At 40.1% G+C, this 21,972-nt stretch overlaps 2 protein-coding genes across 2 annotated transcripts; both read left to right on the top strand.

Moving 5' to 3' along the window:
- Nucleotides 1–989: 989 nt before the first annotated feature.
- Nucleotides 990–12,068, top strand: suox (sulfite oxidase). Its single transcript, XM_074679579.1, has 5 exons — nucleotides 990–1,253; nucleotides 3,792–3,856; nucleotides 4,131–4,302; nucleotides 6,694–6,966; nucleotides 9,413–12,068. Exons 2-5 carry the CDS (start codon nucleotides 3,798–3,800, stop codon nucleotides 10,634–10,636), a joined length of 1,728 nt encoding a protein of 575 aa, XP_074535680.1. The 5' UTR covers nucleotides 990–1,253; nucleotides 3,792–3,797; the 3' UTR covers nucleotides 10,637–12,068.
- Nucleotides 12,069–17,383: 5,315 nt separating this feature from the next.
- mmp19 (matrix metallopeptidase 19) lies at nucleotides 17,384–21,644 on the top strand. The gene is made up of 9 exons (XM_074677778.1): nucleotides 17,384–17,551; nucleotides 17,647–17,732; nucleotides 17,905–18,035; nucleotides 19,077–19,289; nucleotides 19,374–19,619; nucleotides 19,701–19,826; nucleotides 20,209–20,373; nucleotides 20,459–20,586; nucleotides 21,305–21,644. Exons 1-9 carry the CDS (start codon nucleotides 17,462–17,464, stop codon nucleotides 21,533–21,535), a joined length of 1,416 nt encoding a protein of 471 aa, XP_074533879.1. The 5' UTR covers nucleotides 17,384–17,461; the 3' UTR covers nucleotides 21,536–21,644.
- The last annotated feature ends 328 nt before the right edge of the window (nucleotides 21,645–21,972 follow it).

Raw genomic sequence — 21,972 nt, 5'->3', positions numbered from 1 at the left:
GCTGTGTTTTGACTGGACTCCACAAACTTGGCACAGTTCATATGCTGGCAAAGTTTAAACAAGGAAGACCAACAACTGTCAGCCACCTTACTACACTTCCTCTGTTATTCTTAGTAAAAAATACTACACTTTTTCTGCACCATTTCACCTCTTCTCTTGTAGAAATCACTTGTACACTGATATAGCTGTGCCTGATTTAGACGTTGAACATCACTAATTGTATTTCTTTATTTAAATCAGAATTAAAAAAAAAAAAAACACAAAAAATGCTGAAGAGATCTCAGCAGTCTAAAGGTGAAATATTTTCTAGATGGAGAATCCTGTATGCATTTGTCCCTCTCTCACTTCTGTTCAGAGAGCATTGAGTAAAATTCAAAATATCATTGCTGTTACGATTTATAAATAGATGCACATGTTGTTCAATAAATGTGTTAGACCACCACCCAGTGTAAAGTGTTTGCCATCACTATATATTAACAGTACATAGTTGACGACTTTTTAGGTATCTATTACAGTTAATCCACCAGGATGTACAAGCTCTTAAATCAAAATTTTATGCTTAATGCTAAATTATTATTTTTATCGATGAGTTCTGTGCAGAAACATGTGAAAAGGGTGCTTTTATTTTATTTTATTTATTTTTTTACCAAACAGCAGGGAATTAAACAGCAATCATATTTTTATTTTTTAATTGACAAATTACAGTTATTTACTCCCAAATAAAAATAATGTGTTTTAGTGGTTGTATATAATTTCTGACTCTGTCAGAGAATTCCAGTTATCTGACTTAAATTTGGTTATAGAAACATGAGAGGGTATAGAGAACTCGCTGAAAAAGAAAGAGTCAGGGTTAAACAGAGTTTTATACAGTCTATGGAGTTCAAGCACATCACTATGCTAGATATCTAGCGTCGTGATGCAAAATGATGGTGCTAATGATGCGTTTAGGAGATTTTCGGTGTTCAATGCAGACAAACTGATCAATCATTCATCGACTGTAACATATCACATCCAAAGGCTTAGTTCTGAGTGTAAAAGTTCCTCACATGATTTTTATTGGTAGGCGACGCACTTAAATTGCCTGACCTTATCTCACCTGGACTTTAGGGAGGCTGTGAGGTTCCCACAGGCGGAGGTACATGAGCACTAGTTGTCTTGAACATAGCTCGCTCGGTGCCTAGAGTTGTGCAACGTAGTGTTTTCTATCCAACATCGTGGGAGTATCTTATCAAGAGGGGATCGACACAACACGAGTGAGTAACTTTAAATGAAGGGGAAACATTTAACTCAAAACATTTGCTCTGTTTGCGGACATTTGGGGCTATTTGGGGGAAGTTTTACAGAACTGCTAAAAGTGACAGGTTAGCTAACTTGAATGTTAGCTTGCTAAATTAGCCCAGAAGATGATAATGGTGATGATAATGATGATGAAGTGGATGGTGATCTTGATCATGATTAAAGTCTTATTAGTCAAAATAATTAAAATCGCCGAATATCGTTTTATCTGCTTCAACAGTGCCAACAACCGGTCGATTCATTTCCATTTGTATCCACGTAAATAAAACTACTTTCTATGTGACTGCTGTGATTTTAGCATACATACATTATTATCCGACCTGTTTTATATTAATGTTTACCCCTATAGATATTTCGGGTGATTTCTCAGAGTTTTTAGGTTTCATCGGACTATGAGTTGCTGCATTTCATCATAATGAAAAGTGCTCCATCGTATAGCATAAAGATGTAACTCCAGTGTTAGGTTAAAGAATCTACAGCTGGATGGAAACTTTGACCAACCAACGTCGCTTATGGAAATCTAGCAGATGGCCACCAAACTTTCAGCATTGGAGCTCTGTTCTCTTTCCTTTCCTTGCCTTGACCGCTTTTTAAGTTATTCATCAGGTATTCAGGCAGATCTTGTTGTCACTTTTTGCCTATTAGTGAATTAATCCTGCATCGTTTTGAATAAGGCTCATCTTTTGTCATCTATGGCTTCATTATAGCTCCACATATTTGTTCTATGAGAAAACTGTTATTTCTCTCACTAGAAAAGAATCAAGTCAATAAAATCCAGTAGCACCTCAGTCACTGACCCATGTGAATCACTCTGTGGCATGCTGCCTTAGTTAGAGCTGGTTGGAGATAACCTAGAATAACTTGTGGAAACAGCAGTGAATGATAAAGATAAAGGGCTATTACACATGCTGCCTGTCATTAACTGTGCTAATTTATGTTACAATTTTACCTGTCAGGGATAATATTTGTTGTTATTTTCAAGGTCAGTTTGGGCTCCCAGTTTTGGTCTCCTAGTCTCACACAAATCCATCCGTATGAATACATTTCTAAGGCATCAGTTCATTCCTTAACTCTGGTAGGGGTTGTATAAAGTCATAAACTTTCTTCCTTTCCCAAAAGCCACCACACTGTCAATAGAAAAGGTAAGGTAATGTAATGATAATGAAGTAGAAATAGGTCCCAGTTAGTTTCTCAGTCCCCTGCTAGATGAAGTGTTTGTACTGTTGGTTACATCTGTGTGTGTAGAGAGGGGGGAACTGCAGCTCAACCTGTTCACTCCCCCTGAGCTGGTTGGCTCCTTTTGAAGTTAAAGTCACTGCTGGTTGGTCCATTCAGTAGGAGTTGAAGTGCTCACATCACTTGCTCATCTTAACGGCCTCCAAAAGTTCCCTTTGAGGAGAGAGGACAGCTTTGGTGAAACGTGCCAAAAATGCAGTAAACACTGAACTTGAGTTCAGAAAGAATCATGCATACGAGACCATGAATATGTTCCCTTCACGCTGACATACTGATAAAACCTGTTACTGTACCTGGTATTGGAAGAATAATCTTAGTTTATATGCTCTGTATGTTCTTCTACTTGATGTGTAATCCAACACATGCTCATTTAAACCACACCGAGGTTTTTGTCACCTGCCTGAAGCTAAGGGTTTAAACATTGGATTGCAAAATGAAAGTAAATTTGTCTGTTTGGTTTGACTCTCTTGACCAACTTTTCAAAACTTTGTGTGTCGTGGATTAGATAAGATTGACAACATGGTCTCATGTTTATTCAAACACTTCCGTTAACTTTGCTCATTTCCTTAGGACAAAATGAAATGTTATTTGTTGTGTTGTCATTTTGAGTTGGCACGACTGAATCAACCTGAGGCGCAAACATTTAACATACTATTTGTGTTTGTGTTTTTTTTTTTTTTTTGAACTGTTGTTTGATTGAAAATAAGAGTATTTCCTGAATATTTTTAAAAAATTTAAAAAGGTTAAACTTAATGTTTGTGTTTAACTTTTCCCGTTATCAGTAAAAATTTTGTTAATTGACAGTCTGCTTATTTGTTGTATGTGTGTTGTAATCCAACAAAGAACTATCTGGACTGTTGCGGCTGTCTGTCGAACGGCTTTGAAGTGAAGCTCTTCTATTTGTGATGCGTTTGAATCCCCCAAAAAATAAAATCCAAAATGAGCCAACGCAAAACTGGAAAAAAAAATACTGGGTGGAGCTCAATAAATGACGATGGGTTAGATAAAACTAATGTTAATTGGCAGTGAAAATGACGATCCACAAAAAAGCAAGCTCCAAGTCTGTGGGTCTGCTTTGCATTTTCTAACTTCCCGCCATCACACTCAATAGTAAATAAATGAAGAATAATCACGCCCCTGCAGTATGTTAAAGCAGTGATGTCATCAACGCAGTGACATCAACTCTATATAATAAAACCTATTAAAAAAACAGGTTAATTATATGTTAGCTTCTATGATAACTTTAATTTTGTTTCCAGAGTGCAATGCTGCTCCTTAGACGCTGCTACAGCCTGACTCGATGTGGCCGTGTCAACACTCAAAGGTAACTATTAGGTGACAAAGTCGTCTTTCGTCATATTCACTCCACCTGGCCTTCATATTGGCTGTGAAAGAGCTGTTCACTACTCTACAAGTATGGGTTTAAGCTGAGTTCAGAAAAATTGCATGAACATTTAAAACATACTCTGATACATTTTTATTGTTTTTTATTTTGCTTTATGATGAACAACATTTCGACAGTCGTATTACAGTAATACCTGATGAGTGTCGCCTTATGCAAAAATATTTGTAAAACTCTTTTTTTTTTTGTTTCACAGACTTCAATTAACCCCTGTTGTGGCATCGTGTGCAGCTCGTCTCTGGAGCAGCAGCAGCGGTGAGGACCAGAGATCATATCAGCACATTCATAGGCTCAGGTGGAGACATGCTGTGGCGGGACTGCTGGCTGGGACAGGTGCCGTGCTGGCTTATGGCCTCCACCATCATCAAGTGAGGAGGATATAAAATCTTTGAGAAACTAACATTCAACACATTTTTTGTACGTGAGCCTAACAAAACAACAGTTCAGAAAAAATGATTTGAAAAGCAGTGATGTGCAAAAATAGGGTCAGAAAGACCTTTTTGCCAGTGTATTGCCAACATACAATACAATAGAACTAGGAACAATGAAACAAGCCAGAAGTCAGTGTTAGATTGCATAAAGTTGTAACCCAGATAAAGCATGTTTGCGGTGATCCAGAGTCAAATATTACAACTAAACCCTATCCTGCACTTTTCAGCTCTGGTTATAAAACTGTTGCAATGTCTAAAGTGTTACATAAGTTTAACTTCAGGAAAAGACAGCTAACAGTGTTTACTCTTAGTCATAATTTTTTATGGTTCTCTGCTTATTACATGAAGAGCAGGACCAACATTATCAACTCACCTTTCAGATTTTATTCCCTCACTTTATGTGACTCAAGCTGTACAGGCATCTGAGCAGACCCGAACGTTTGATCACTTCTGAGAAGAGAAATAAGGAAGTTTGAAAAGTAAATTTCATAAGCAGATTGTGACATCTGCTCCCTAAACTGATGAAGAGATGCATCAGCAGCTTCATAAATAGCTGATATTGTTGTGTTTAAAACGTGTGAGAGGAACTCTGAACCGTTCAGTTTTTCCTATGGAAAATATTTAATTTTAGAATGGCTTTTTTGGCAGCTTGCTATTAATTGTTCGATCTGAAAAATAGCTCATGGCACGGATTTCAAGGCATTTTAAAATAAACATGAAATCTTATTAATCTTGTCTTACATGATGGTGTCTGCTCTGATAGACAATAAAGACACATTAGTATTAGTTGAGGTTAGTTTTAGAACCAGTTATAACTCAACATGTATAACTTACCTGATGCAATTCCAAACCAGCACAAAGGTTAAATGTCTTTCATTCACTGCATTGCTGGAAAACAACTGTAGAAATATTAACTGACCTTTAAAGATGTTGCCTTGTGACAGCGGTCACAAGGCAACATCAACTACTCCAGGCAGCATTTCAGCTCCCTTACATTGAGGTGTTAATGATTAACACAGTGATGCTGCAGAATGCCTCTTTCAACACACTGTAGTGGCTTTTATTGAGAGAAGTAAAAATGGTAACAATAGTTCATGTTTCTGTTTATTTGCTTGAGTCAGAAGCTTCTCACCCTCTATCAGAAGAAAGCATGAGCAGTTCAGTAACATGTTGGTGTTTGATAAACAAACGCCTAATGTTAAGAGGAAATAAGGCTGGAAGGTGCATTTGCAAGCCCAAGTGAAAAAAAAACTTGTTTGGCATTCGAATGCTTGTCAGTTGCAGCCTTTGGTGCCACATGCAACACAAAACCTAACATTTATCCATTAAATTCTTAACTATGTAAAAATCTGTATCAGTATCACTGTGATACTTAAAAGGTCCCATATTATGCTCCTTTTCTGCAGTTTAATATGGATCATTGATGTCTTCATGAAATGGTAGTAACATGTTTTGGTCCAAAAAGCCAATAAATCAAGCACAGCAGCACTGTTTCCAGGCTCTCATAGCCCCTCTGTTCAGAGCGGTCTGATTTAGTGGCAGTTACCTTCATATGTAAATGAGCCACCTCTGATACCACCCCGTTCTTCTGCGTCACTGAGAGCTGTGCCACGAGCTCCGAGTGCACAATGTTTAGAAAACAGCTAAGCTTGTTTACCTAACATTACAGGCTAAAACAACAGGCTAACCAGAGCTAAAGTTAGCATCCTGAAGCTAACACAGAGACAGGGGGGACACTGAGGAAAAGCTCTTACATCTGCTCCACAGCACACAGCATTTAAAATACTCACATTTCCAGGGTCCGAGGTTTGTTGGCAGATGGTTGGTAATGTGCCTGGATTCAGGACCAGTCTATTTGCTAGCCCTCTGTTGTACTGTCCAAAGTTGGAAAAGCAGTCTGCCATGAAGTGACTAGCACACACATGCACAGTTTTACTGAGTATAGCTGGCACATTTCCTTGATAAATGAACCCTAGTCACTTAGTCTTGTCTTCTTTCGAGGTGAAAAGCTTGTGCATGGAACTTTGTGGCTGTTGGCTACTGGGGAACACACGCTCTCATTTGAGCTAAACTTGGTCTGGAAATATTCACCTTTTGACTTGGAGGTACAACATACAGTCACGGTCCAGTACACAAAAACGCATGACCTTTGTTTTCCCCTGGTGCTTTTCCAGCTTTGAGCTGACATGGGAAGGGATATGCTGGATATTCTCGTCATTCTCACACCCTGATCATAAAACCCAACCCATGGCTCACGAAGAGCATTGATCACACTGTAAAAGAAACGCTAATTATTGACAAAAAGAACCGTCTCCTCTCTCTCTGCAGGCTGAGCAGTCAGAATCCAGTGAAGTCCAGATTGTAGAGAAGACCTCGGCTCTGCCCGTCTTCACCCAGGAAGAGGTTACCAGTCATCGCTCTCTGGAGGATGGTGTGTGGGTCACCTACAAAGGGGGTGTCTATGACATCACAGAGTTTGTGGCTATGCACCCTGGAGGGGATAAGATTCTTCTGGCGGCTGGAGGAGCTCTTGAACCCTTTTGGGCACTGTATGCTGTACACAACCACGAGCATGTGCTGGAAATCCTCTCTGAATATAAGGTATCTGATGGGTTTGTAAGGGTAATTTCTGAAGTTAATGGTAGAAATGTACTGAAGAGGATGCAAGCACAAAGATGACGCCATAAAATAGATGATGTTAAATAAAAAGAGGTTCACCCATCAAGTCTTTATACACGAAGCTGACTTTAAATGGCAGCTCCCAACACTGGACACAAAGATAGGTGCAGCTGTTTGTATTTGACACATCCTGCATAACTAAGTCTGTACCAAGTGTAAACCATGACTGAATTCCTTTTTGAGTTATATAACCAGTGTGCAGCTTCAGTTTGAAAAGCTCTTTGGTTCAAAGTCACAATCTGATTTGGAAAAAAAAACAGAGGACAACAGTTATGCTCTATGTGTTGATTTTGAACATTTATTACAGTTTGCAACCAAACTTTGACCCATCATTCAAAGTGTAGGTTTGCTCAGTTTTATAATGCTCTTGGATCCAGTTTAAGAAATGTCTCCATGAACTTGGGTTATTATATGTTAACAGTCTGCACCTCTGCAATTCCCCACCCAGCATCTGTTTATCATCTAAATCTATCTTACAATCTATTATTATAAAGCACCGAATCACAATAAAGTTTATCTCTGGATGCTTTTCAAAAACACTGTGATACTTCCCAAAGACCTGACATCAAGTCAAAACAATAAACCTTATTTTATCTAATCCCACCATAAAGAGAGCACTTTGCAGCATTTAGTAAGTTACAGTATCAAGTAAAACTTCTTCTTCTCTTGAAGGGCAGAAATCGCAAGCAGAACAAGACTCACGTTTGACTTTGTTATAAAGGGATCCAGAAAGAGAAAGTGATGGACAGATTTTGAATTTGAAAATTAGCATTAGTGTTGCGGTAATGATGTTAATGCTGACTTTGTAGTGGCTGCAGCTGCAGCCGGGGTCCTGGCAGGTCCACAGCAGCAAGTTGTCCACAGCAACAATCCAGAGGAACCCACAAAACAATTTACCTATGGCTAAACCACACCTCCTCCACTCACTTTGACAAACAATGAACATTCAGTGACTGGTGCTATGGCAGGCAACACGATAGGAGACGTTTCACAGGATGCTATTGATGATTTTTGGAGACGGAGAAATCACATACCATCTAGAAGTCACCAAAAGGGTATAAACTAGATAATGGAGCAATGTATCGATAATTTTATTGTTCAGATGATCAATAAAAAGCTTCAGTTACAAGCCAAAATTTACAGATCTTAACGTTATCAAACATGATAAACAGTATCTCTTTGTCATCACCATCTTAGACAACAAAACACAGGTTCAGCATTGGTCATGAGAATATAACAGCTTTTTTACCATCTTTACCAAGAGTATGTCTCTGTTAGTTTGGTGCTACAGTATTTACATTGAATCATCCAGCACATTTGCCAACCTTTGTTATTTTGGCTATGACAGATCAGCTAATGAAGCTAAGCTCAAGAAGCTAACATTAGTTTAACTAAAGCCTGTTTGACAACAGCTAATGGTGATGTACAATTACCAAAGTACAAAAACTAGAGCAAAGTAGACCAATGAACTCCCAACAAACAAAGAGATATGATGAACAACAATATAAATTTGTATTTCTTCCCAGCAGAGTGATAATATGTTACCTCAAATACAATGTCAGCTTATCTTGGAACAGATGGAGACATCTTTGTTTATTTTACTCACGTTGAGTTGATGTTGTGGTCAACCGCACAACTTAATCCACAGAAGACACTTTTCTCTGTTGAGACGTGGCTTATAAAAGGGTAAAAAAAAATCATCCTGTTGCCCAGCCACTCAGAATACTTGTGTCGGATTTGCATATACACCATGAACACCGTTTGAACATTTTTTAATTCAAAATCTAAGACAAACTTGATAAAACCAAACTGACCCATGGCAATGTATGGCTGTATGCACTGTGATTGGCTCATCGCGTTGGTGGGTGAGACTTAGCCATAGGTCGAATTGAGCTTAGGGGCTTTCGGAAAAAATTATGGTCAGTAACTTTAATGCTACATTAAGATTCAAAGTTAGGCTAACAGAAGAGAGGGAACCAGGAGCTCAGTGTGTCAGCTCCCCCCAGACCTCAGACCTGAGCCCGAAAAAAAGAAAGTTTTAAGTCTATTCTGAAAAGTACAGAGAAAGTCTTGGTCCAGGTCCCTGAAGGAGTAGAGTCTGATAACTGAAGGCTCGACCTCCCATACTACTTTTAGGAGGAGCAGGCCTGTGTGATGGGGTTAATAGGGAACAACAAGCTCTTTAAGATATGATGGTGCATTACCATTAAGAGATCTGTAGATAAGAAGAAGAATTTTAAAGTCTATTCTCAATCGTGTGGGTAGCAAGTATAGAGACACTAACACTGGTCTAACTATTTCGATTTTGCGAAGGCCTACGTAGTCTAAAAAGTGAATCTAAAACTGTATACCTGTGTTCAACACTAAGGTTGGTGAGCTGAGTGCAGAGGATCAGAAGAAGCAGCAGACCGTCAAATCATCTGATCCGTACTCCACGGACCCAGAGCGCCACCCTGTCCTCAGAATCAACAGCCTCAAACCCTTCAATGCTGAGCCGCCTCCTGAAATCCTCTCTGACAACTACATCACCCCCTCTGCCATCTTCTTCAAGAGAAACCACCTGCCTGTTCCTCAGGTGGACCCAGATTCTTATTTGCTTCAGGTGGAGGGACTCCCGAAGGGAACGCTGGCACTGTCCTTAGAGGAGCTGAAGACTCAGTTCCCTAAACACACGATCACAGCCACGCTGCAGTGTGCAGGTAACCGCCGCTCAGAGATGAACAGAGTGAAGCAGGTGAAAGGACTGAACTGGGGCATTGCTGCCATCAGTAACGCTACATGGACCGGTGCACGGCTCAGAGACGTACTGATAGCTGCTGGCTACTCTCAGGGTGTGGCTGAGTGGGCGCGTCACGTTCAGTTTGAGGGACTGGACAAAGATGTGACGGGGACAACTTACGGTGCTTCAATCCCACTAAACAAAGCAATAAGCGAGGAGGGTGATGTGATCCTCGCTTATGAAATGAACGGGGAGGCGATCCCTGCTGACCATGGATTCCCTGTCCGTGTTGTGGTTCCTGGAACGGTGGGTGCACGTAACGTTAAATGGCTGGGGAAGATTGTTGTGAGCGCAGAGGAAAGCAGCAGCCACTGGCAGCAGAACGACTACAAGGGCTTCTCCCCTGGGACAGACTGGGACACTGTGGACTTCAAGTCGGCTCCAGCCATTCAGGAGCTTCCAATTCAGTCCGCAATCACCATGCCAGCAGACGGCGCTGTGGTGGACCGCAGCGCTGAGGAAGTGACAGTGAAAGGTTACGCCTGGAGCGGTGGAGGCAGAGAGGTGGTGCGTGTGGACGTTTCTGTAGACGGAGGAAAGACTTGGCAGGTGGCCCAACTGAGGAGCAGTGACAAGGGTCAAGCTCCCGAACCCTCGCCGGCACCTGGGAGAGCGTGGGCGTGGAAGCTGTGGGAGGTGACAGTTCCACTCCCTTCAGAGGCGGAGGAGCTGGAGATAGTTTGCAAAGCAGTGGACAACAGTTACAACATGCAGCCGGACACGGTTCCTCCCATCTGGAACCTACGGGGGGTCCTGAGTAACGCCTGGCACCGCGTGAAGGTGAAGATCAGAGAAGATGAATGCGAGGAATAGACTCAAAGGTGGAATCCACATCCAGAATCCAAAGATTGATTTCTGGCACAGAGAGGTCAGACTGGATGACGTTTTAGATGCGTTGTTCGGACAGAAAAGTGATGGAGGAGAAAAACAGTTTCATGAAGTATCATTGCGAGTTAAGCTGTTTTTTACTGAGGAACTTTTGTAAACATGACGCCTGGGAGATTTGACGTATTTTCATTTCTAACTAAGCTAAAGCCCATAAATGATCAAACCAAAACGTGTCTGGTTTGAAAGGGTGATGATTCACTTACACTTGAACCTTAAGGTAGCATGTGGTTATGTTTGAGTCTTTGTGATTTCTTAAAGGTGCAGTGTGTAGTAATCAGAAATCACACATAATATTAATTGGTAATTGGTGTTTAATCACCTGATAATTTGATATAATGAGGTACATCCAACTTGCACAACCATGTCTCCACTACAGCACAAAACACACAAACATTCATGTGTGTTTCCGTATTTCATGAGTGACCACACAAAACACACAAAAATGATTCAATTAATGTTACTTTTGACTGCAAAATTTGATACATGTTTGATCATACTTGTTCATCCCAGCAGCTTTTTGTCTTCAAGGGCTCCAGTGTTCCTTCATTGGAGGAGTGAGCAGACCTGCCAGACTCAGCTGAATATTCTCATTTCTACACACTGCACCTACAACATGGTGAAGGCTTTACCGTTTCAATCAGTGTTGACACTCAGTGCAGTGGAGGTACGAATAATAAAATGTGTCACATCACTTAACCTACACCCTAACAGAAAAACCTCATTTATTTAGGTGAAGAAATCTCATCCAAATGCTAATTTGTATGAGATGTATTACTGTGTCATAACTCTAAATGAAGGCTACTAAAGGTTTAATAAGTTTTTGACTTTAGAGATAAAAACTCATGTTTACAGAGACCGGAAATTAGTCTGAAGATCTAAAACTCTGGATATTTATTTCTCTTAAATTTTGGCTCTTCTGCTGGATAACGTTTGTGAAAGAGTAGTTTATTAAAGGAACTTTTTAAAGGAAAATAACCCAGGGCATCTGTATGTAGATCATTTATACTTGAGTCTTAATATGCAATTCAGAGGGGAAATATGAACCTCCCGTTTTCCCTTTGATCTGTCAGCCTGCTGCGGTCTGTTTCAAGCTGTTTATGAAGTATCTGTATATGTTACTGAGGAGTTCTAGTTTAAGTGTGTGTCCCACAGATTTTTGATCTGATGTTTTCTATGCTCTCTTTTAAGTTCCTGTGAGGAGTTTTAGCTGGTTATGGAACAAACTCAAATGAGCAGTGATGCCTGGTTATGAGCTAAAAAAATGCTAATCACTCACAAGACAAACCATGTCTGGTCGAGCAGCACTGTAACCGGGTGTTTGGATAAGGTAAATGATCAATAAAAACTCTAATTCTACACCAACGAACTTCTGTCTCTGATAAACTTTCTTTTGTTTTTCTTTTCTGATGATCAAGATACATCTGCATACACACACACAGACACACACACACACAGACACACACACACACACACACACACACACACACACACACACTATCAGTAATATTGGTTGCAAATAATATCATTATGGAAATGACCATAAAAACTGCATAGCTGATGAACATGGCGGAAGCCGGACCAGCGAACGCTCGAGGGCCAGTTCGCTATAATACGTGAAGCCGTATTTATTACTTTAAATTTGTAGTAGGAGTAGTAGTTTTAGTAGTATTGTAGCAAAAGATTTTATTATATTTAGATATATAAAGATTTTCCAATCAAAGACGTGCAATGACGAAGTGGGAGGATGCTGTCCTCAAGGGTTTTAGCTGAAGCACACGCCGACTTCAGCTGTTTTAAAGGTATTTCTATCTTTAGCTCGCCACCATTGTTTGGGTTTCATGGTTCTTTGATAACCCTGACTTGTCAGACAACAGTAGCCACAACTCGACTGCCATAATTGATAACATCACAACAACAGTAGATTTTGGCAGATTAGACTATAAGATGAATGCCTGACGGCTGTTGCTGTTATGTGAAGCACCACAAAGCTAACCTTGCTTACCTGTCCAACAGAAAGACGGCGACAACCGCGTCCGTTTTCACCTCTGTCAAATCGCAGTTCCCTCCACCGTTGGAAACCCACGCCAATGTTGACCCGGGTCTTCCCTCTATTATGGTCATAGACCTTCTTTTACGTTTTATGCTCTTCTGTCCTTTTTCTTTTGGGCTGTTTTTGGCCATTGCTACTGTTGGTATCGTACTGCTTTCTTACGCTAACAGCGCACGCTACGCAACACACTACTACCCCTCCCCCCTCTGTCTGATCTACACATGAGTATGATCCGCCCCCTAGGTGTGTGGGGGTGTACCCTGTTTTGGTGGCTTGGTCTGAGCCACAGTATTTACCTGCTGAAATTCAGAGCCAAGGCTGTGTATTGAAACCGGACTTTTTGTCAACATGCTATCAGTGATGATATCTTGTGGATGGAGAGGAGAAATACAGCGATTTTGACAAATAGTGCAGATTACACAATCGCTGACTACACCTTTAAAGCTCCTTGTTGTCTTGTTTTGAGTGCTGACAAACAGGTGCCAGATTGTCAGCACTTATGGGTAGAGTCAGTAGGTGTCAGCATGCCAAATTTGACTGATCTGGACAGGGCCCAAGTGATAGGACAACTTCAAGCTGTGGCAATTTTAGGAGTGAGACCTAGTACCATCTCTAATGTCACAGCCAAGAGGGATCAGAGACAGCCACAAATTAGGCGTCTCAAGAAGAGTGACCAACACAACCACCCTGGCTGACCTGTGACATATGCTGGTTGAAGAATGGGCTGCCATCCCACAGCAGTGTGTGACCAGGCTGGTGACTGGGGTGAGGAGGAGGGAGGAGGTGCCAGGCTGTTGTGGCTGTGTTTGGTTCTGCCCACACCACAGAGGGTCCTGTCTGTAAAGGAATACGTAGTTAAACTCACGATATGTCTAGTTTCTTCAAACTTCTATCACCCATTCATCAAAACAACACTTAACAAGAGTCAATGCAGAAAAAGCTGTTTGGCATTGAAAGAGAAGATTTTGCAAATTGTTCGTTGGCACAAACCACATACTCAGCTCCCACAAATGTGTGTCCTTTGTGTGGGAAGAGAGAAATAAACAGGCTTTGTAATGGTACAGGTTTTGTTGCCTAGAAGCTTTGGTACAACAAAGAAAGAATCCACCAAACACAAATTGTCTTACTTTTTGTGCTAAGTTTTCAGTGGCTAAGGATTTGCCTTCATGAAAATAAGCATCACTATCTAAAACAGCTGGAACAGGGACAACAGACTACTGCAAATGTTGTGTAATGCTAAAAAAGCACCTGAAGGCACATCTCTCAACCAAATACATTAATAAGCAACAGGCTAGTAACAGGAATTGGCGCAAGGGTTGTTTTAGAGATGCAATCAGAAGAAAAGACCGGAAATGGTTCATCTAATTAAAAGATCTAGAGAACCTGGATAAATCTTGCAGAAACTATCCTCTGTGAATGTAGTTGGAAGCTTTGCAAACCTTTTTCTTCTTTGTAACGTGAAAAAAAAGATTAATTGAAACTCTTTTTTGCATGTTTGAAATTTCACAGTAGGAACCATTTAGAGATGTCTCATCCCTCTATATTCATACTGTCTAGACTTTGTCATGACTTTCTTTCTCTGAACAGGTTTTCATCTTTTCCAAATTTCCTTTTTTTACTGTTTGGGTGCTGTGAAAACAGTGAGTGGGAGAGGAGTCATAACAAGAACTCACAGTACACTTTTAGGGATATAAAGATAACCTAACAACACATTCACAGTCTCTGCTTGGGGGTTGAACAGATCAATAGTTACCTCCGGTGCTGCATTCTGAATTAGTTTAAAATATCATGTAAATTTTTATATGGATTTGATTTATCTGCAAATATTCAATATGAACAGCAAGTTTGTGTTTTGGAGTCCTCCTGAAATCTATCCTTCAGAAAACACCGTTCGAGCTATAAAAGGACACTAAAACTTGGCTAAAGTTTTCCATATATGTTGTCCTACTTTTAGTTTGTGTTTCCTTGATGATGTGGTAACAGAGGAAACAGGATATGAAGTGACTCAGACTCCATCCTGTGAACAAAGATGTTGCAGCTGGCAGGAAGATGACCAGGAGAGAGAAAAGGAGGATGAGTGAGTATCTGAGAGATGTCACGTTGTGTGCAAAGGCAAACGGTGTTTGCAGATGAAGCTCAGTGCAACAGAAAGTTTGATTAAACATGATAAATGTATTTTCACTGGAGTATCTGCAGTGGAATTTATTTGTTTATCTGTCTGTCCAGACTGTTGACCTAGTTATGAAGGTGTTTCTTCATCATGTTTGTTATAAGCTTTTCATTCTGAGCAGTCTTTGAGTCACAAATGACTAAAACTGCGGTGAGGGAAACTGCATGAAACAAATCAATCAAACAGGTTTTATAGAGTTTATGGGGAGATCACGATTTTAGGGGAATTGTTGTCGATGCTGCTCTGAGTAAGTGTGCAGAGACACTCATCCAGCCTTCAGGGCAATAAAGACTTCTGCTGTAAAATGTGAAACCTGGTTTGGTACATCGACCTGAATTTATTATACTGTGCTTTTCTAGTCCTTCTGACCACTTAAAGTGCTTTTAGGTCCCTTGTCACATTTACTCATTCACGGTTGGGGCTGCTATATCGAGGCATCTTCAGTGTTCTCTCATCACATCTATGTATCTAACCAACAGCAGGAAGAATTTGGAGCTAAATGTCTTGCTTGAAAACATTTCAGCAATTGTCTCCGGGGGCCAGAATCCAACGCTTTACTTTCTGATTTAGAGGTGACCATCCACTTCTACCCCTAAGCCGCAGCCACTCTGGTATCAATAGGGATAACATGGACCAAGCATGGTACGTGAGAGAACAACCCCTGCCGAGATCACGTCCTTTCAACATGATGTTTTTGTGCAGCTTTTGGGGAACAAATGGCTCATTACCAGCTCAAAACAGCCTCATCCAAAAATAAATCTTACTTTACTCCCACTTGTGGCTTATTCCTTTTTTCAGATCCTTCATCTCATTGACAGTAACAGTGTCTGTGTCACATATTACATCTAGCATTGATGGGAAGCAGAAAAGCTGACTGGGGTTTTGTCCCTTCCTTGGTAAGCAAGTACACAGAAATGTGTCACTTTGGTGATAAATGCTAACCTGTGCACAAAAGCTTTGGTTTGATTTCTCTGTGTGTTAAGTTGTGATACATTAAGGATCGTGAAGTCTGGTCTGCAGGAGATATCTATTAAAAAGGTTTTCCTTGGAAATAATCAGATTAAAAACAAGAAAGGGGTTTTATTTGAATTTCTATGTGTTATTATCTAAACATTAGTTCAAACTGAATCTGTGGGCCTTTTTGCAAGATTGTTAATTTTAGTTTTCTTTAGCATCAGGCATGTTTGTCCCAGTGTCTGAATGTGCGTTTCTATCATAGCCAGCATTAAAAAGAGTTATTCCCTCCATACTTTTGTTTTGAATTCAAGCCTCCGTATAACCATCTTGAGAGCAGCTGAACCTTTAGCTAATGCTAAACCAGTTTTCTTTGATTTTACTGCTTCTGTTCTGTTACCTTCTGACACCCTCAACTACAGAGCAGTAAAATATCTACCTGCAATGTCATGTAACGTTTTTTTTTTTTAAACCAATAAAAAATATATATTCCCAAGAGTCTTTTTCTGATCTTTGTGACATGATGAATTACATTTCCATTTCCATCTGAAGACTTTGACTAGCTGCTTTGTGAAAAGCCTGGCAGAATAAAATTGCAGCAAACTTGAAAAAAAAATGTATGTATGTCACAGGAGTAATGTTTTTGTTAGTGTACAGTTGCCTGGTAACAAGAATGATTTTTTTTTCTCCTGGAATGCGCACCTTAGGAAGGAGGGGTCCCTTTATGTTGCCACATCAGTTTTTAGAAGGAGATCAGAACAGACATACCAAACCCTGTCCCTGAAGAGGGACTTTCATGTCTGTTTGTTTGTTTGTTTGTTTGTTTTTTGATTGAGTGGCCATTGAGTGTCCTCCCACATTCAAACAGTGGTTGTTAGTTGGTTGAAGATGACGAAATTACTTCTAGATTCCACTTAAACCCAACACCTGGAGGTGTGCACTGCTGAATCATTCACAATTTCAATTTATCACATATTTTTAACACAAAATTAGATATTGCTGTTGTTTGCACCATGTAATTGCATTCCAAACCCATGTGTCATCTATGTTTAGCTACCTGTACACATGGATGTACCTTGTAATGGATTAAATTGTGTTTGAGCAACAAATATTTGTGTCAGGTGAGACCTGTGGTTTGGACGATAATTGAGCTACAGTAAACCCTGTTAGACGGACAGGATTGTTTCACTACAAAGAGGTAAGATGCTGAAGTTCTTGAACATGCGTGTTACAGAGTAGTTTAGTCCTGGGTGAGTGAGTTTACACAGGAGGTAAACCCTGTAAAGTTGTCTAATGTTCGGGCCGCTGCTGGGGCTCGGGGTCTTTGTGAGCAGCTGTACTCTTCAGCAGCAGACATGTTGGCTTGTGGTCAGCTGGCTGCTCTTGTCATCCTCATTCTTCAGAGGTGGATCATCGTAGCCACAGGACTGACTCATTCACCCCAGGCTGAGTTTAAAGCTGCTGCAGCACTCTGAGAACAAACAGAGTCTGCCGTGGGACTCCTCTGAACACTCCTCAGCCTGTGAGCATCTGACCTGGATATTAGTGTCAGACAGCTCTTTGTTTGAAGTTCAACATGGAGACCACAGGGCTGCTGCTGCTGCTGCTTAACCTCAGTGGAGCCTTTGGTGCAGCAGTGGAGTGGACAGAACTTAACGAAGCAAAGGTAAGATTTAAATTCTCTTTGAAATACGACCAGAAATGTACAATGGGTATAAAAATGCTTAATAACAGATTTGTTGTCTGCCTCTTTCCACATAGGCCTATTTGAGGCAGTTTGGCTACCTGGATGACTATGCTGATCCACAGAACCCAGAAAACCTGGAGCAGCTCATAGAGGCTCTAAGGTATGGCAGATTTAAGTATTTTTTAGGGGAGGAAAAACAGACTTAGTTGTATATAAAACACATGTTGTGCTTGTACAGGGTCTGTCAGAAACTCAGGGTTCAGATGAGAGTAGTAGTATCCCGCCTTGTGTTTCAAAATCAGATTGCAGATGTTTGTGTTTTTTGTCTGCAGGGTTTTCCAGAGAGTGAACGACCTGCCATCTACTGGAGAGTTAGATGAAGCTACAATGAGTGTGATTAGAGCGCCCCGCTGTGGCATGGAGGATGGCTTCAACAAAAAACATCACAAATACAGAGTGAATGGTGAGTCAAGGGGAAAAAAACATGATTTTCTCAGAGTGAAAAACAAATAACAACAACAACAACAACAACAACAACAACAACAACAACAACAACAACAATAATAACAGATTCTCAGATATTTTTTTATTGTTATTATTATTGTTGTTAGCGTTATTATTGTTGTTGTTGTGATTACTGTTGATGTTTTGTGTTGAACACAATACTGAAATTTTAAAACACAACTAAAAGAGGCAATTATAAAACAAAGTTCTCAGTCCAGAGTCATTTTCTTCCTTGTCAGACCAACACAAAACTGTATTATTTGCCGCAGAAAATGTAGAAAGCAGTAGAAAAAACAGTCAGAGATTATTATTAAAAGTGTGTCTTGTTTTGATAAAACCTTGAAGATGGCAAAGAGAGACCCCCCTTTAAAATAAACAAATTTAAGATTTAAAGGTCTCAATATTTTGGAGAGCTTTAGGAAGTAGTGACTTCAAAGCGCTGTATTTTTGGAATATAATGTTGCTGTTACTGAAAGAGTCCTGAGCTGATTTCTCAAACGTGTTAAGAAAGAAAGAAAGAAAGAAAGAAAGAAAGAAAGAAAGAAAGAAAGAAAGAAAGAAAGAAAGGAAGAAAGAAAGAAACTCTTAACCCTATAAAACCTGACTCAACAAAAATAGCCTGAAAATTTGTTAATCCACAAAAATATTGCTCTTTCATGTTGTTCATAATGTATTTTTTGTTTCACTTTTTTTTTTTTTTTAATTTTTAGTTAAGTTCTTTAGTAACTATTCACTCTTTCAAAGCAGAAAACATTTATCATGAAAATTGAGCAACAATTGAGATGTTATTATTACTGCAAGTTTTTCGAGTGTGGATGATTTAATGAGGTCAGCTCTTTTGAACAGGACCAAAATACAACTTCACCTGCTTGCAGTGGAATGATAATTCTCAAGGGGGAAGAGTATGTTTTTAGGGAAACATTTTACCATGCTGATGAAAAGCAGGTCTCTGAAACTAGTTTTCTCTAGTAAATCAGGACACTAAAATAATTTCTTCCAGGTCGTTGGAGAAAGAAAAGTTTGACTTACCGCATCTACAACTACACACCTGACATGACGAAATCAGATGTGGACAAAGCGATCCGCTCTGCCTTCAAGTACTGGAGTGATGTGACTCCTCTGATGTTCAGAGAGGTCAGCTTTGGAAGACCTGACATTAAGATCTCCTTCCACAAGAAGGACAACTACTGCCCTGTGCCATTTGATGGTCCTGGTAAGTCCATTTCCTCTAAATCCAAGATCTCACAGATCCAAAACAAGCAACTGTTGATTTAAAGGTTTCATTTCTCTCCTACAGGTCATGTTCTGGCCCACGCTGAGTCTCCAGAATCTGGTATTGTCCACTTTGACGATGATGAGTACTGGACTGAAGGGTCGTATTATGGCTCTAATCTGCGTATTGTAGCAGCTCATGAGATTGGGCATGCCCTCGGCTTGCTTCACTCAGAGTTTAAGAGAGCTCTGATGGCTCCGGTCTACGGTGGATACCAGCCCAACTTCAGGCTGCATTTTGATGACATCAGAGGCATTCAGGCATTGTATGGTGAGAGTTTAAACCCGTGAAAAACATATGATATTACTGTAGTTTCTTTGCTCTGAAAATTTGCCACTTTGTGCTTTTTAGGAAAAAGCGTGAGCAGCCCGTTAGCAGGATCAACCAGCTCAGACACTGTGACCCCTACTGAGAGCAGCCATGAGACTCAGAGTATCCCTGACCCCTGCACTGCTGACCTGGATGCCATCATGCTGGGTGAGTGCTGAAATTACAAAGAGACTGAAGTTAGATGTTACCAGTAGTAACACCATCAGTCTGCATTGTGCCTGAACACAAAACACTGGATTTTTATCAGCAATCAGCAAAAATACAACTTATTAAAAGCAACTTTAGCAAGGAAAAACTTGCTTTAAGATGCAGAAATCTCAAAAAAAAAAAAAAAAAAAAAAAAAAAAACAAGACTCTTGATGAAAAGCTTTCTGCTTTATCTGGGTGGCCCAGAGAGTAGGACAGAGGTAGAGACAGATAAAAGGGATGTTCCTCCATTCTGTCCTAACAAGACTACATTTTTAGGACAACACTATAACCCCAAAATATGTCAGAACAAGTTTAGCAGTTTTTTTTTTTTTCTTTTCAGGTCCATGGAAAAAAACATTTGCATTCAGTGGGGATTATGTCTGGACCATCTCTGATATGGGACACAATCCACCGATAAAGATCACCAGGCTTTGGACGACTCTCCCTGGGAACCTGAGTGCTGCTGTGTACTCCCCAAGAACCAACAAGACCTACTTCATTAAAGGTACAGTTGACATCTTTCAGTTGACTTATGTGCTGTTAAAACCTTCACTTGTTCACATCAATCATCGTTCTGTGTGTGGATACAGGTAGCAAAGTGTGGAGGTACACAGGCTTCAGTCTGGACTGGGGTTTTCCCAAAGAGGTTCAACGGATTCCTCACAATATCGATGCAGCTTTGTACCTGGAGAAGAACAAGAAGCTGGTCTTTATCAAGGTATGGTCTAAACATCACTCCCCTTTATTTTTACACAGACACACAAAAAGCTCCTTCTTCACGTCCGCTTTTTCATTCACTCCTTTTTTCTTTTACAAGAGTTTAATAACTTTATAGGGCACTAGAGTTAAATGTTCAAACACATAACACAAGCATTAGATCCTTTAAGAGGTGTTGTGGGAATTCTGGCATCCTTTCAGTTTACATAAGATCCTTAGAAAGCTTGAAAAAACGCTCATAGATAGTTTAATTTATCAACAAACAGACCTATGTGATGTCTAAATTGTGACCTGCTAAGGGATGGCAGATGTAAACTAGCTTTAAACTAACTAGTAAAATATATCAAGTGGTAACATGGATTTATCTGTGTATGTGTATGTATAAGTTGATGTATATTTTCTGTGTTGTACATGGCCCTGTTATAAATAAGCTTTGGAAAAAAGGCATAAAATACAGAAAAAATATATATATTAAAAAATACAATAAAATAAAATAAACTTCAATACTGGAAAAAACTTTAGGAAAAACGTTTCTTTTCTCCATTTCACAGTAGTTTTAATATTTATCATTTTCTTTATTTATTTTTTTAACAGTATAAATAGTACTTTTCATGATTACACATTTAATAAACTTAATTACAAGTAAATATTCAATAGGAAATATAGTTTTTCCCCCACTTTGTATTCTTGTCTCACCTCTTTGTGTTTGCTGTTCGTAGGGTTCAGATCACTGGCAGTGGGACGAGCTGAAATACAACGACTTATCTCACTACCCTAAACCGCTCTCGAAGCTCTTCTCCGGAGTCCCCTCCAGTCCGGATGCAGCCTTCACCTGGACCAACGGGAAGGTTTTCTTCTTTAAAGGGGACGATTACTGGCGCGTCAATGAGATGCTGCAAACCGACCGAGGATACCCACTAAGCAAGAAAGAGCGCTGGATGCAATGCTAGGGCTCCACCAGCAGAGGGCGGATGGTTCAAGGCGGTAATCAGCCAGCAGGGGGTGCTGGTTCCACTCCAGGGCATTGACAACTATGGAACCTCGACTGCAGTGATTCATAGTTGTGCAGATTTTATTTCACTGGATCTGATTTCAAACAAGTGACTCTATGCTGTTTTCTTTCTGGGAGGGTCTGAGCAAAAATGAGTTTGTTTTTGTGACTGTGTGTGTTATGTAACTTTTGTATGATCTCAGGGAGAAATCAAGGGATGCCTTTTTGTTTTTCTCTCAAACATATGTGTTGGATTATGTGCCTCAATACTTTCTGTAAGATGTAACATGAGGGGAGCGTGCAGCCTTTATTATGCAACACTTTAAATGTAGCTGAACACATTCAGTATCTTGTGAATCACACTGGACTCAGAGAAATCACCTGGCACACACATGT

Source organism: Halichoeres trimaculatus, unplaced genomic scaffold (assembly GCF_033239565.1).
Source record: "Halichoeres trimaculatus isolate MK-OKI-2021-1 unplaced genomic scaffold, fHalTri1.1 fHalTri1_scaffold_1, whole genome shotgun sequence".
NCBI classification, from domain to species: domain Eukaryota; kingdom Metazoa; phylum Chordata; class Actinopteri; order Labriformes; family Labridae; genus Halichoeres; species Halichoeres trimaculatus.
This window is presented reverse-complemented; position numbering and strand designations above follow the sequence as displayed.

Coding starts and splice junctions, on each gene's coding strand:
- suox (XM_074679579.1), top strand. CDS start 3,798: ATGCTGCTCCTTAGACGCTGCTACAGCCTGACTCGATGTGGCCGTGTC. Junction 3,857..4,130: donor GGCCGTGTCAACACTCAAAG/GTAACTATTAGG, acceptor TTTGTTTCACAG/ACTTCAATTAACCCCTGTTG. Junction 6,967..9,412: donor AAATCCTCTCTGAATATAAG/GTATCTGATGGG, acceptor TTCAACACTAAG/GTTGGTGAGCTGAGTGCAGA.
- mmp19 (XM_074677778.1), top strand. CDS start 17,462: ATGGAGACCACAGGGCTGCTGCTGCTGCTGCTTAACCTCAGTGGAGCC. Junction 18,036..19,076: donor TCACAAATACAGAGTGAATG/GTGAGTCAAGGG, acceptor AATTTCTTCCAG/GTCGTTGGAGAAAGAAAAGT. Junction 19,290..19,373: donor TGTGCCATTTGATGGTCCTG/GTAAGTCCATTT, acceptor TCTCTCCTACAG/GTCATGTTCTGGCCCACGCT.